The sequence below is a fragment of the Mytilus trossulus genome, chromosome 13, assembly GCF_036588685.1.
Source record: "Mytilus trossulus isolate FHL-02 chromosome 13, PNRI_Mtr1.1.1.hap1, whole genome shotgun sequence".
NCBI classification, from domain to species: domain Eukaryota; kingdom Metazoa; phylum Mollusca; class Bivalvia; order Mytilida; family Mytilidae; genus Mytilus; species Mytilus trossulus.
In genome coordinates, this window is record NC_086385.1 from 40,538,661 (window position 1) to 40,554,908 (window position 16,248).

At 31.4% G+C, this 16,248-nt stretch overlaps 1 protein-coding gene across 1 annotated transcript in view; it reads right to left on the reverse strand.

Moving 5' to 3' along the window:
* Positions 1-3,514: 3,514 nt before the first annotated feature.
* LOC134694377 (macrophage mannose receptor 1-like) overlaps positions 3,515-16,248 on the reverse strand; it is a 66,941-nt gene continuing 54,207 nt past the window's right edge. The window contains exons 6-11 of the mRNA XM_063555381.1: positions 10,995-11,180; positions 10,391-10,561; positions 9,050-9,138; positions 8,469-8,577; positions 5,799-6,027; positions 3,515-3,613 (exon numbers count right to left, since the gene is read on the reverse strand). Coding sequence (XP_063411451.1) covers positions 3,604-3,613; positions 5,799-6,027; positions 8,469-8,577; positions 9,050-9,138; positions 10,391-10,561; positions 10,995-11,180 — 794 coding nt within the window. The 3' untranslated portion in view covers positions 3,515-3,603. The remainder of the gene's footprint in view (positions 3,614-5,798; positions 6,028-8,468; positions 8,578-9,049; positions 9,139-10,390; positions 10,562-10,994; positions 11,181-16,248) is intronic.

The following is a 16,248-nucleotide window of genomic DNA, read 5'->3' on the forward strand; positions in this document are numbered from 1 at the left end:
TATCAATTTGCAACTGAAAATAAACTTTTGATTGTCGATTTATGATGTTTTTGTGAGACAGATTATTTGATAAAGTGAATGTGTAACGAAATAATGATGAACAAATTACAAATTAAGGTGATTTTTTTTGCGTTCAGAAAAGGTGCACTCTATCGAACTCAATAAAGGTGTGCTTGATAACATTTCGTGTTTTAGCAATGAAGTGGTTGACTTAAGATTGTTAAGAAGTCATTCAATCGACAAACATCGCTTTGAACGAACGTCAAATAGTCAGTTGTGGAGTTTTGCAATACTTTTTACTTTCTTAGGTTTCATAGAGATACAAACAAAAATGGCTTTATTGGTTTCAGTTTAAATAAAGACTCTGATAAACGTTGGTTGCACATGAAAGAGCTTCAATATCATTAAAATGTCGAGACTTGGTAGGAATTGCTAACCCTGAAACATCCGCTCAAAAAGAACTCAGAAAAACTCGAATGAAGCGAGTCAGTTTCTGATGTTTTGAAATTGTTTCAGACACTGCAAAGCTGGCCAATTCCATTATAACATCTGAGCAGTTATATGAGTCTTATATGGCTTGTTCTAGGGTTCTGTTGCATCTTCGGAATTAATGGGTGACCTTCTAATCGCGTATGAAAAGGGAAAATTTGCTTCAGAAATTTTCATTACGGAACGGCTTACCCAAAAGTCAAACGATATCTTCAAAAAAGAAAATCATAGGTTGCATTTTTAAAAAAGGAAATATAAGGCAAGCAGTTAATGGCTGATAAGAACAACAAAACATTGAGAGCAGATGAAAAAAAAATGTCGCCTGCTTGTCATAACCCAGACAAGATAGTTGGTTATGCGATAGGTTCTCCAGCTTAAATTAGGTCCTTTTCCAATGTCTCTTGCAAACTTTGATGGTACACATGTGATGAAAAATTAAAACCTGTCCTGAGTGGTTTTTTAGAAAAGGCTCGTTCCTAAGGAAATAATGTGGATATTTGATGACATGGCAGTTATTCAAACCATTACTAGGATACCAAGCACTTTTTTTCGATTTGGCAAACATTGTTATTTTAAAAACCATCCTTTTAGTTTCGAAAAATAGTCAAGCATTGATTTTGTCACTGAATAGTATCGCACAATATTCATAACGAAATTAGCACGGCAGGTCCTTGCGAGGGCAAATCATTACGATAAGTTTTAAATCATCACAATCGTGTTCTTGGGATTGGAAGAATTGTTTGTTAGTTGGGGGAAACAAAGTTGCTTTTGTTGAATACTTTTGTTTTGAAAAGAGAAAACAATCCTATAGATTAAACTTGAATGTATGGAATTATTTGTATCACATGGAAGTATGTGCCACAAAATATATGTTGAAAATGAAATAGCGTAGAATGGTTTTAGTTTATAATCAAACAGGAAGAAGCTGATAAAAAATGTTTCTTAATAAAATGCAAAATCAAGCAGCTGACAAAGGTTACGACTCCATGTTAAAAAATCTTCTGACACTGTTGTGGAAGTATTGGCTTACTATTTTTTTACAGTTGCATATCAATTCTAACATTGTAAGTCTGACAAATACATCCCCCAAATGCAGATTATTAAAGTGCAATCAATGTGTGCAAATTTGGTGAGAATGTTTGTAGAAAACTACCAGGATTTCGCGTCAATACAGATTGTGATTCAGTAAGTGTTTTGTCTGGTAAATAAAAAAGCAAAGCATTCGGCTTTTTGACACTTTATGTTGAGTTTTTAGAAGGTCTACTTCATCTTGGTGAAACCTTGGAAGAGGTTGGCGAGGAGTTGTCAAAGCACTCGAGAGGTTTTCGTGTTCTAGAAATGGCTACGAAATTAAAAATATCGATAAATAAAGATCAGAACGTATTGGAATGCAAATGATGCAATGTTAAATCACATTAAACAAGCCAACTTTCAGACCAAGATTTGGAAATCTGCTCTTAAACACAACACTGGTCTGATGCCAATCAACTATGGTTGGATTTTTTTAGAGCGCTTTGATAAGTATCAATTTTCTAGACCAACCACTAGCGTTAGATGCTTTGGTAATTCTGATGTGCTGCTCATGTAAAGCTAGTTATGCCAAAAAATATGTGCATGTGTTCAACAAGGTTTATCATGAACAGATAGCTGTATGTTAATGCTCAAAACCTTGTAGATATAAGCATTATCAAATCGTTGATATTGCTAACGATGACGACACAGATAATGGAAAAGATGATAATGATAATTCGGTAGATGCCGATGACAAAACTGATGATGATTTTATGGATTGACCTTCTGTGTGACCTTAAAATGTGGTGATGCGGTTGTTAAATTAAAAAAGAAATAGAAATCTAGAAACCCTGACAGTTTTGTGTGTTTTAATATGTGAGTTAATAGTAAACTAAATGCCGAGCAAAACCACCCTTCCAGAAACTGGGAGTATTTTCATGTGCTCCGGAGAGGTAAGCAGACCCTGTTTAAGTCAATCAGTTTGGACTTTAGGTCAAACATTTTGTCTATTGATATCTCTTATTCGTCTGCACATTTTTTAAATTTGCCGTTTAAAAAAAATGAGTCCATTTCATAGACATTCTGAATTGCAGAAAAATATTGCAAAACCAAAACTGTGCTCCAAAAATTCAGGACTGTTACGATAACATGCTCAGCCGGACATAACCCAATATAAACATATGTGGTTTGCCATAATTGGCATATTTGTATGTCTTTCTTGTTTCTATAGTTTCTTTCATAAAGATGAATTTATACATCCCTAGTTTTGGAGAGTTTTGATTTGAAAGTTGCTGATGGGGGCTAATGTTGAAAACGCCCTACGGAACGTGATATTATTATAATAAAGGTGTTATTTGAATTGATGAGTAATTGGTCGATACCCCTGTTGCTGGAGTTTGAGTTCCGAATGTATCATCATATCAGTTGTCTAAATTTGGTACTGACATGAGAAATATAAAATAAGAAGATGTGATATATTTGCCAATGAAACATCACTACACACTTGACACAAGAGAATATATTGAATAGAAATTTACTATAGGCTTGAAATAACTAGTGTATAACAATTCAAACAGGAACAGTAACGGACTGACTGATTTTCGAAACAACAAAAGGAATCAAAATATGATATAAAGCAACAAACGGCAACAACTGATTTCACAGGCTCATGTCTTGGTATTTGCACATATCAAAGCAATTGTTTCAAAGGTGTTTGCCGGCGCCATGGGACAATGGTGTAACAGCAGAACATACGAACAATTACTTATTTAAGTATAATTGCAAGGTGATGAAATAGATAAGAAATTACGCTTATCTATGTTTCTTTTCTTTGGGGTCACTATTGTCATATTTCTCCATACGTGTTAACGTATTTATTTATCCAGTCTATTAAACTTTAAGTTTCTATCATTCACAATGGAAGCTATTTCATAAATGACATCTTGAACTATGAAACAAAACACGCTTCGTATTTAGTGTCTCAATGTTTTATTACAAATGCAAATAACATATCGTCCTCAGATAATTCATATTTAACTCCCAAATTGGCAAATAGCATGTCGTCCTCAGATAATGCATATGGTTCTCTCAAACTGACATATATTATGGCAATCTACAAAAGGCAGAATAATAATCAGATATGATATAATTATTTATTTTAAGGTAGCACACCCTTTTTTTAGATATGAAACTGTTTATGATCAATGTAATGCTGTATCGTTTCTACCTGCTTCTATCTTAAGACAATTAATATACACTACATGAACAACCTGATATAGGAAGCATAGATACGTAGATGAATCATAGCGACACGAATGGCACCATCTGTAATTTCAATAACACATGTGGACACAATCATGACAGTAGTTTCACATATCAAAAATCAGCTCAAAATCTGGAGGACTTTAGAAAAAAAGTCCCTATAACTGTGATTTTCAACAATTTCGAACTTGTAAACCCTTAATTTTGGCAAAAAATAACAAAGCGGAACGACCATTAAACTTCATCTGTAACTGATCATGGTAAGCTCACATACCAAAAATCACCCTTATATCTGAAAGCATTTAGAAAAAAGTTTCGCATAACTGTGATTACAAAAAATTATCAAAGTCCAAAGCCAGAAATTACAGCAAAAATTAGCCGAGAGGAACGATACATAAACTTGATCTGTTCCTCATCATGGTTAACTCACATACCAAAAATCAGCACAATATCTGAAAGCGTTTAAAAAAAGTCCGTATAACTGATTTTCAACAATTTATCAGAATCCGTTTATAAATTTTGAAATTATTAAGAAACTAAGGTTTCAACTCCCTCAGGCAAAGTTGACTTTTGATGGATTTGGCTATTTATTTTTGATATTTTTGACATCATGGTCTTCAACGGTTACGATACCTTTACATCTTAAGTTTTTAAATGTTTGGCTTTTAGCGTTCCTGATGAAGGTAAATCCAGGAAGCGTTTCGGACGCAAGAAATTATTAAACGTGTTGTTTTCAATTTTTTAATAGCAATGTTGACAAGTTGTGTTCTGAAAACGTTCTAGGATCGTTACAGGGAAAATAAAAGGCAAAAGTAGTTGACAAATTTTAGCTTTCATAATGAAAATAACAATTTAGCATTTTTCCACTGATTTGTTTAGTCCGTTCTGATGTTGTACTGTTACACTAATGTCCCAGGTTAGTGGAGGGTTGAAATCCCGCTTACATGTTTAACCCCGCCTCATTCGGTATGCATGTGCAAGTCCCATGTCAGGAGCGTGTAATTCAGTGGCTATTGTTTGTTTATGTGGTACATATTGGTTTTTCATTTTTTTTTTCATAAATTAGACAGTCAATTTTCTCGTTTGAATTGTTTTACATTTGACAATCCTAGCCTGGGCCAGTTATAGCTGACTGTGCGGTATTGGATTCGTTCATTGTTGAAGACCACACGGTGACCTATAGTTGTAAATATATGTTTCCTTTGGTCTCTTGTGGAGAGTTGTCTCATTGGCAATCACACCACATATTCTTTATTTATTGTGGTTAAATACTAAACTTAGGTGCAAAGAGAGTGATTATTATTTCTGTCAACAGGGTGAAAATTAAAATCCAAAAAATACTCAACTCTGAGGAAAATTCAAATCAGGAATTCCCTCATCAAATGGCAAAATCAAAAACTCAAACACAACAAACGAATGTATAACAACTGTAATATTCCTGACTCGGTATATGCATTTTCTTATGAATTAAACCTGGTTATAGCTAGTCAAACCTATTTCACAAATGACAGTGGCACCATATTGACAACGACGTGCAAACAAAACAAACAGACACAAAAGGTACAACTGTCACAAATAATGGTAAAACAGTCAACATTTTCTCAAAATCCAAACCTATATAAAAACAAAGGAACACAAAAGCCATACAGACAAAAAACACTATGCGCAAATACAAAATTTCAATCCTGGTATCTATGATCAGTTAATTTACTCTTTATGATTCCAACAAAACGTTAAAATCATTTACCATTCGATACTTTACAAAATAAAGTAAAATAACAAAAAAATACTGAACTCTAAGGAAAATGCAAAACGGAAAGTCCCTAATCAAATGACAAAATCAAATGATAAAACGCATCAAACGAATGAACAACAACTGTCATATTCCTGACTTGGTAAAACAATTTAAATTTTCTTATTTCCCTTTTCCCTTTTATCATGTTTATTGTCAGAAGGACGTAGCTGTATAATATGTTTTTTTCATATTTAAATTTTCATTTTTCAACCAAAGTAAATGGGGGTTCAATTCTACTTACCGAATTTCACAAACGGAATATACGTGTTGACTACATCGTTCGTCACCCCAGTTTAAAGAAAAGAAGCTATGTATCAAACCACAGTGTGCACCTGTTTCACCCAGATAATTTAAATGATCTGGTTGCTGTGGTTGTCCTTGGTACCAGTTGTTGTAGTGAAGTGGTTCACCAGACAACCATTTATATGACATTTCATCGTTATTGTCTGTAAGGCCAATCCAGAAAAATCCTAAAATAATGATGTCAACATTATAAGTAACAGTGTCATGAAATGCAAAAGAAAAAAGGGACTGACAATTAGATTTTCAAACTGCATGACTTTCTTTCAAAAAACATTAACAAAAAAATGTCATCAAGAATATAGTATGTGTTATGAATACAAAGTCATAAATATAGATCACCAGTCCAGTAGTCAGCACTTCGGTGTTGACATGAATATCAATTATATGGTTATTTTTTTTATAAATTTCCTGTTACAAAACTTTGATTTTTTCGAAAAACTGAAGATTTTCTTTCCCACCAATATATTACTTTAACTGTATTTGGCACTTTTAAGATTTTTTGGTCCTCAATGCTATTCAACTTTGTACTTGTTTGGCTATATAACTATTTTGATCTGAGCGTCACTGATGAGTCTTATGTAGACGAAACGCGCGTCTGACGTATTAAATTATAATCCTGGTACCTTTGATAACTGTTTTTATCAAATACTTAGCATTGATATGATAGCTTTTGCATATGTGTAATGAGCGGAAGTACACAAGCCATAATTTCCCACACGGGCTGATAACCCATATTAGGTGCATCTCGTGCACATAACCCATAATAGTGCTTCTCGTGCAAGTTACTTCCGGTGTTTCCGGTATCGGTTGTTTACTCTTCCATTGTGACGTCAGATATTTGTTATTACAACGTCAAAATTACTGCAACTTTTTTAGGGATAGTTAAGTACTTACTAACAAATGCCATTGACAATTAGGAATCATTTCATATTACAACAAACATGGAGTAATAATGATCATCAAACTCTTCCAAATTTTCAATGTTTCAAAATGCCTCTATATGAAATATTACCATAAATATATATGGAGGTAGTGATGCTGTTGTTGTACAATTATAGTATATTTGATTCATAATTTAAAAAAAAGTTTTTGACTGTTTTAGTTATTGCATTTGTTTGTTTGCCTTACACAAAACTATTGTCGGAAGTATATGATAACGCGATTAATACATGGCCTTTTCCATATCAGCCGTCTCGGGCTGATATGGGGGTCTCGGGATGATACCCAGGGTGATATTGAAATGGCCATGTATTAATCTCTATATATATATATATTTTTTTTTACGAAAATCACATATAACTACCACTGAACTAAAGGTCCTAACTGGGGACGACAGGCACGTGTAGAATATTACGGAGTGAAACAAGACGCCGATTCTTCTCAACATTGTAGAACTTTGGGGAGTTCTATAACACGATAGTTATTTTGTTATAAATAAACTTATCATTGATACCAAGATTGATTTTTTTATTTTGAACCGGACGTGCATTTCGTCTACAAAAGCCTCATCAGTGATGCTCGAAAAAGAAAACTGCTAAAAAGGCCAACTAAAGTACTAATTATATATATATATAAGTATTTAAAAAATGCAAAGTTTTTGCAAACAGTTAATTTGTAATTATGACCATATCAAAAATAATTCATATCAACACGAAAGTGCTGACTTCTGAGCTGGGGATACTCTCGGAAATAAAAACTCCACCAGTAGTAACATCATGAACATAGACCCAGTGGTTGTTAATCAACTCATAAAATGTCTGCATTAAATCAAATTGAATTTTAAGATTTGTTTCAAATCATAACTTTCTTAGATACTATCTATATTTTAGATAAACCTTAAAAGACAGAGTCAAATAATTTTATTAAAGTCTTGGTTGTTTAATGCTATACATGTCATATTGCATCATTATGAGCTGAACATGATATAGAATTCAAATGTGTAATTAAGGTGGTACCCAACACTTTCACTACAATTAATTTGGATTGTTTAATTTTCATAAAATTTTGACAATGTATTTACTTTGACCCTTTAACAAAAATATAAAAATTTCAAAAATTTTGAACCAACCGTTTTGTCAGAAAAATTACACTGGTTATATAGCAGTTAGACAAACACTTATTTTGATCATCGAGAAGCTTAATATTCCCTTAACAACACAACGTCATTAAAACGTTTAGCTGATTTTACAGAGTTATCTCCCCGTAGTGTTAGGTACCACCTTAAGTAAATATTAGATACGAAAGCAAGTTAAGTACAAATTGAAAAATTCAAATATCTTACAAACAATCGACATGTTAATATTTTGAACACTTTAATTTAAAACGTTTTCAGAATAGCATATCAAATACACTGTGTAGTGACATGAAAAGAGTTTATCCCACAGATGATCTATTGTGCTCCATTAACTCCATATCACATTGTTCAGATATACAAATGCGCGCACGATCAGCACCTATATAAATTTGTGTAACCATATTTAATAATAGTCTTTTTTTTCTGAAAATATGAATAGAACGTTATATTAAAAAAATGGGTTGATTTCTCTGTTACCTTTTTAATTGATGCGAAACAAATAGAAAAACTTGAAACAATTACTAATTTTCCTACCACTTAATTTCTGTATATTCATTATCAACGCAATTACATCTACTATAAAGGTGTTTTCGTCACTGGTTTCAATACTGGTCAATTGTCCACCACTGGCATTGCAGTAAGCCTACAACAATGAATATCAGTTAAAAAGTTCATCAAACATACCATGATCATCATTGTTTACACAAGACGAGCATCCTTTAAAAAAAACTCGTCAATGAACCGAAATCGTTAAAAGGAATACACAGGTACGAAACCAAAGTGCATTTCAGATTCAAACATTCAGTAAGGTCTTTTCAGGTACTGCTAAGGTAATTGCTTTTCATTACTGTTATGCCAGAAAGACATCACTGTACATATACCTCTGGTAAAGAGTAAACAAACATTAATAAACATATTTTTCATGTTGATTTGTTGTTCGTTCGGTGCGTTCTTTTTTGCTCCATGATTTTCAGTTTCTAGTTTTTATAATAATACAAATTCATATATTCATAAACTATCAATATTTCACTTAAAAAGATAGCCAGTTATAATGTTGAAAAGCATTTTGTTGTTGCAAAATATCAAATTATATATAGAAATATTATATTCCTTACCTCAGAATCAAACCAATTTGCTGGTTTACATTTGAATATGTACTTTGAACCTCGAAAGAAGGCTACCGTCTCAGGACAAACTATTTTTACTGAAATTATCAAAACAGTATTAAATATTTATAATTTTTTTCTGGTAACTGTCATCCATTACAGTATTTTAAAAGTTGTTCGAGTTTAAAGTATATTTTCTCCTGTCATATTTGTATTTTCCAAAGATAATAAACTGATAGATTTTAATTGGGACAAGCAGACACATTCTTTCGGTTATTACAGTTTATATTATTTGTATTATATACCATACTAGATGTAAAGCAAACAAATGTCAACAATGAAACAAGTCATTAATAAATCTAAAAAAGACATTGGTTTTACTTATCATATTTCCACTTATGCATCTCGATAGCAAGTATGCATTGATATTCGTTTTCGTGTTACATATACATGTGTTATGATTGAGTGTTCTTTGTGAAAGTTTTAATCTTTTTTACATTTATGCATACCCTTCACTCTATCAAATTATCAACTAATAAAATATATATTCTTTTGAATAACATACAAGTACCTCACAACGGGGTAGGGTAGGGGAGTGGGGATGATATAGAAGGTAATCCTGATCATCTGTTAAAAAATAGTTACAAAGTAAAATTGCTGATCAATATTTTACTTTTCCGCGATAGAAATGTCATTACAAATAGAAATAAAAATAGCCCCTATCCCTTTTCCATAAACTAAGTTGATACAATAAATTACTTACAAAGTGTCTTGAATTTTTTATCAACTGTTATCGGATTGTCACAATTCATTTTGTCTTACTTCGTGCAGTTACAATAATATTTGTATTATGTATATATATAATAATGTATAATGTTTATATCTAGATTAATTAATGAGATTGATTTCACATTCTAAATAAGCCTAAGGGCGTATTAAAACCTAAACGTATTGGAAAGGAATATCCCACTTTCGTGTGTTCGGTAAAAAAGGATGCTTATAACCTTGCAAATCTTAATCAAAAAATTGTTTACGGTATATAAGTCAGAGCATGCATATTTAAATGTTTTTGTTGTCGCAGAGCACACCTCGGTGTTATAATTGTCCAAGGAAAGACCTTCCTACGGTTGGTAGGTCAATCTTGACACCCCTCGGTATGTTATACGACAAGAAAAACCTTAAAACAAAGCATATTGAATGATCCTTTGATCAGCGTCTGGTAGATTTCGTATTAGCGTTTCGTTTATTTTGACAGTGTTGCCTAATTTGTTGTTAAGATAGTTAAACATTGCAAAATTATTGTTACATATATAACAAACAATCAAAGGAAAAAGAGGTTAGTGTTCTTACTACATTGTGGAATATCCCCATTCCAGCCTGATGTTGTGCACGTTATAGATTTTCTTCCAACCAGGAAAATTCCTGCGTCACAGGTAAAATTTGCCGTTGATCCAACATTTCTTTCCGCTACAGTGACAGCACCATTTGTTAGATTGTTTGATAGAATATCTTCACACTGAACTACAAGAATATCTGCAGTTTTCAATTTATTACCAAAAACATAAAAACAAACAATACTCGTATATATGTTTTGGAATAATTTTTCGATTTCCCGAAAGTTTTGACAGGAAGTAATCAATAATAAATATTAGATAACATGAAAAAATGAAAACAACACGTTTAATAATTTCTTGCGTCCGAGGCGCTTTTCTGGATTTTACTTCATCAGGAACGCTCAAAGCCAAACATTTGAAATCCGAAGATTTATCAGTACCGAAACCGTTGAAGAGCTATATGTCAAAAATACATAAAATAAATAGCCAAATTCATCTCACAATAGCATAACAATTGCATAATGTGTTGTTGAGATAGTTCAACTTTGTAATACTATTGTTTGTTTGTTACATTAATATCAACCAATCAAAATGGAACACAGGTAAGGGTTTGTTCTTACAGCGACATTGTGGAATTTTCCCATTCCATCCTAAGGATGTACATAATATAGTGTCGTTTCCAACAATTGAATGTCCTGCGTCACATGTAAAATTTGCCGTTGAGCCAATAATTCTTTCCGCTACAGTGACAGCACCATTTGTTAGATTGTTTGATGGAATATCTTCACACTGAACTACAAGAATATCTGCAGTTTACAAGTTATTACCAACAAACAATGAACAAAAATTACAATTAAACTGTTTATATAGTGTATATCAATAAGAAGATGTGGTATGATTGCCAATGAGACAAATCTCCAAAAGAGACCATAATAATACAGAAATTTACAACTACAGGTACCCGCGTACGGGCTTCATTAATGCGCAAAGAGTATACCGCAAAGTCAGATATAAAAGGCCCCAACATGACAATGTAAAATAAATCAAACGAGAAAACTAACGGCCTTATGTACATTAAGAAAATGAACGAAACACAAATTTGTAATACATAAACAACCGACAACCACTGAATTATACGCTCCTGACTTGGGACAGGCACAATCATACATATAATGGCGGGGCTGAACATGTTAGCGGGATCCCAAGCCTTCGCTTAACCCGGGACAGTGGTATAACAGTACAACATAAGAACGAACTATAAAAATCAATTGAAAAATGCTTAACTCATCAGATGGAATAGTTCCTTTTTTGATAAAATTTAAAAGACAAATCCACGAGAGACAATCAACACTATGATTGTTGATTGAAGACTTTAATTGTAAGATTTTAACTTGCATCGCTCAATGATCTGTTAACGTGGAAAAGGAATGTATTACTATTCTGAAACACTAAGATAGGACAAATATTGTATTTGATTTTAATGTATTTGTTAATTTCCCGATTTCTTTTTTATCGTAACATTTGTTTTTTGATCAATTGACCAAAAGAAGTGTCAGGCATAAAAGAATGCTCTTTCAGAGTTTTGTAGGGTTTTTGTTAGAAATTGCTTTCATTTTGACAGTGATGCTAGGATTCATTTAACGTTGAAAAGCTGGAATATTTTCACACTGAACTAACAACAAAGATCTCAAGATTATAAAATAAAAGTCGGAATGTGTCTACGATAACATTAGATAGAGATTGAATATTTCAACTTAAAATATTTCTCAAGATTATGAAATAAAATTGAAACTGGAATGCGTTTAAGAGATAACAACCCGACCGACGAGCAAACAACAGCCGGAGACTACCAATGTATTTCCTATACAGCCAGACAAACAATTCTGCAGCCGGAGGCGTGCTTCAGCGGGACCCTTAACAAAACTATGTACTAGTGCAGTGATAATTAACATCATACTTAAAACCGAACTATATAAATAACTTAAGTCAAAAGCATACAAGACTAACAAAGGTCAGAATCTCCCGACTTCCGACTTTGGACAGGCGCAAACATGCAGCGGTTTTAAACATGTTTTGTGAAATATCAACCTCATACTCTATCCTCTAGCCAAGAAATATCAACCTCATACTCTATCCTCTAGCCAAGAAATATCAACCTCATACTCTATCCTCTAGCCAATAAAGAACAACGAACACTCAACAATACACGCATTAAAATTCAATTAAAAAGAAGTTCGAGAGTCCAGAACAACTAACAATAGAAACTAAGAAAATTGACAATGATACATATATTAACAACGGACTACAAGCTGTCTTCGGCATTCCGGATCAAAACCTCAATTCAATTGATTGACAGGTTTTGTCTTCATCATATGAACAATCAGCATAATCTCTCCCGTTAGAAGTTTAGTATCATACAATTATACATTTTTTTAGAAAATGGTAATTCGTATTACAAGTTTAATTCTAAGACAGGGTATATAAAATCTAAGCCCGGAATGTAACAACATATACCCTCTCTGCGATCTGAATAATAAATATAGTTTATTTAACGTATTAAACAAACTAACAGTCAGAGTAATTTAAGGTAATCGAACACATCAACAGTCACATAAATTAATGGTTAGTAAACACACCATATATAATTAATGTATATATATCATCTCTACAGAATAAGAAAAATCAATGCACTCGACGAAACATTGAAGTAAAATATGCTTCTGCTAATTGTAGCTAAGGTAGCTTAGTCACTATATAAATAATCAAGCTAATATCTACGTGATATATTGCAAATAAGTGTTAGTTTACGACGACTTGCATAATAGTATACTTACACACGCAACACGGTCTTCTTCGACAACAACTGCCTTTTTCTGTCCATCCAGAACCAAAACTACTTTCACAATTTGTATCTTTTGTTTTAGCGCACCTTCCCTGTGAGGCCGCACATTGACGAGTTAACTCTTAAAAATTACGATATTATATTTTAAAATGACTTTAGATCATGCGATGTGTACATTTCAAACAGTAAACTATGTAATATGATTAAATAAAATTTGACCACGATAGAGAATAAACACAATTGTTTCCCAAATTGATTCTGAAATTAAAATTGTTTTTTTTTGCAGTCAAAAGAAATGAAGAAAATTAATTATTATTTCAGGCAAATTCGATAGTGTTAATGCACTATTTTTTTTAGATCAAAATGATACTACTCATTACATTAAATTAATAAATTAAGTTTGACACATTTTTGAACGAAATTCTTTGCATAAAATTTTAGTAAATGAACTTTAACCTTATATATTGTTTTTGTGCGATATATTCCCCTCAATCAATAATGCACTATATCAATATATTTTGATTATTTATATTTATCAATGTTAATGTTGACTCTTGTCTTAAGTTCATCCATTTATATAACATGTATAAAGCTTACTTTCTTCTGCATTCACTTCATGATATATACTGAGTGCAATGACAATCACGTACCAACCGTTAAACATGGTGCTGAAACATTTATATACAAGTATAATATTTGTTTTATTCATATTTCATGAATTTATATAATGTTTGTATTATTCATATTTCATGAATTTATATAATGTTTGTATTATTCATATTTCATAAATTTATATTTTGTTTGCATTATTAACATTTCGTGAATTTATAAAATGTTTGCATTATTCATATTTCATGAATTTATATAATGTTTGCATTAATCATATTCATGAATATATATAATGTTTGCATTATTCATATTTCATGAATATATATAATGTTTGCATTATCCATATTTCATGAAGTATAATACTTAAAGTACGTATTTATGGGGGCTCGCAGGTCTAAATCAACTTTTTTTTCTAATATAGGATTTTGCTAATTGTTGCTATGATTTAACTTTATCTTATAACTTATAGAAATATTAACTAAACATATGGGTCACTGTTCATTTAATCTAAAAAATCTGCCTCCAAAAGAAGTATACATTTTCGTAGTGTCCTTTTTTTCTGTTGAACTTAAAGAAGAAATATTGGTAATATCGAAAAAAAAAAGAACTAAATAACAGAAATCGCTTAAATTTTACAATTATTTAGTTAATGTACAGCATGTTTGAATACAATAATAAAAAAATATAGGTCACCGATGAGTTAAAAAATATATATCAATTTAAACGTAAAAAATGCCATTTTTGCACCAAAGGGAGTTTTTTCAATGATATAAACATTTTAAAAGTCATCTGTGGCCAAACCAAATAGATTTGTCTGGTTGATTTTTGTACCATATTATAAAGTAATAATAATAGTGTAATAAATAAAATTTGTAATGAAAAAAACAAATGTTTAATTGTTGCTCAATTTTTTATACCCGCGAGCCTCCTTAAACCCCGAAGTACACCGCTTTTTGATCAGTTTGGTGATGAGGAAAGTCACTGTATGGTTTCTCTTTATCAATGAATTTATGACCATATATTTGACAACGAGAAGCTGATGACTTGCAGATGCCTAGCCTTGTTTTACTTTGGTTACAAATATTATACTTGAAAGGTCATTAGGTAAAGAATGTATAATGAAGGTCAACATATAAAGTGTGTTTACAATTTTTAATGGTTCCATATATTCAATTGTAATTTCATTTCAATTGATCATGTTGATTTGAAATCTTGACAATGTACTTTTACTCAATACTTCTTTCCTATTTGAGTATATTGCTTCATTGAAGAAAGATAAATGTGGACACTTTTGCTAAAAAGTGGACACATTCATCATGCTTTTCGAAAGTTTTATTTTGTACTAGGGATAATATAAATAATAAGAAATAAAAATAAATTTTCAATTTATACAAACAATTTAACTCTGAAATCATTATGTGTGAATATTCAATGCATATGTATTTTGATAATACAAATTATTTCCTCTAAAACTAAGGTCATTGTCTTTTCTCAGCGAACTGTTATCAGATGTGAAACCAAAACCTCAATTGTTTGGCAATTAAATCTGTCACAAGTAGATAAAATATTGTAGCTGTTTCAGATCATACAAATTCAGTCCGGACTGACGATTTTCGGGGTTAAAGATGAAATATAACACTTACATGTAAAGTATTCATTTAACATGAAAAATAACATTTGAAAATATCTATGAAATATGAAGTATAACATTTTAAAATATTCATTTGACATGAAGTATAACATTTAAGGAAGTTCGCTTGTCATTTTTGAATTTTTTTTCAATAGTTTTTCGGAACTCAAACTTTTCAATTGTAAAGCTATGTATAAACATAAAGAGAGGATATTTTCTCGCCAAAATTTCAATGGCAAATATCTCGAAAACAGGCACAATGACCTATATATATTTATGTGTATTTTGCTCATTTGATTCCTTTATTTATCCCCTATCAAAATAAAAAAGTGTTTTGAAAATCGAATTATTTTGAAACTGAGAAGTGAACTCCCTTAAAGTATTTATTTAACATGGAGCATAATATTTAAAGTATTCATTTAACATTACAAAAAATGACATTCAAACTATGCATATGATATGAATAATATCTATATTATTAATATCAGTTGCAGTATAGTATTTACATAATTACGCAAATAAAATGTATTTTAACATTTGCAAAAATAAAAACTGGATATTGGTACAATTCATAATTTCAATAAAAGTATCTCATTTAAAAAAATCCATAATTGAGCATTTATTACGACAACAACATATATACTTACAATTAAAACTGTCCAAAAAGTGGATGATGCAAGCTTAGCAAATGTTATAACGTCCTTAACCTTCGCATGTAGATACTTCATAGAATGAATGCACATATTTATATGAGAATGAAGCAAAATGATGTAATAGTGTTTTGATTCCATTG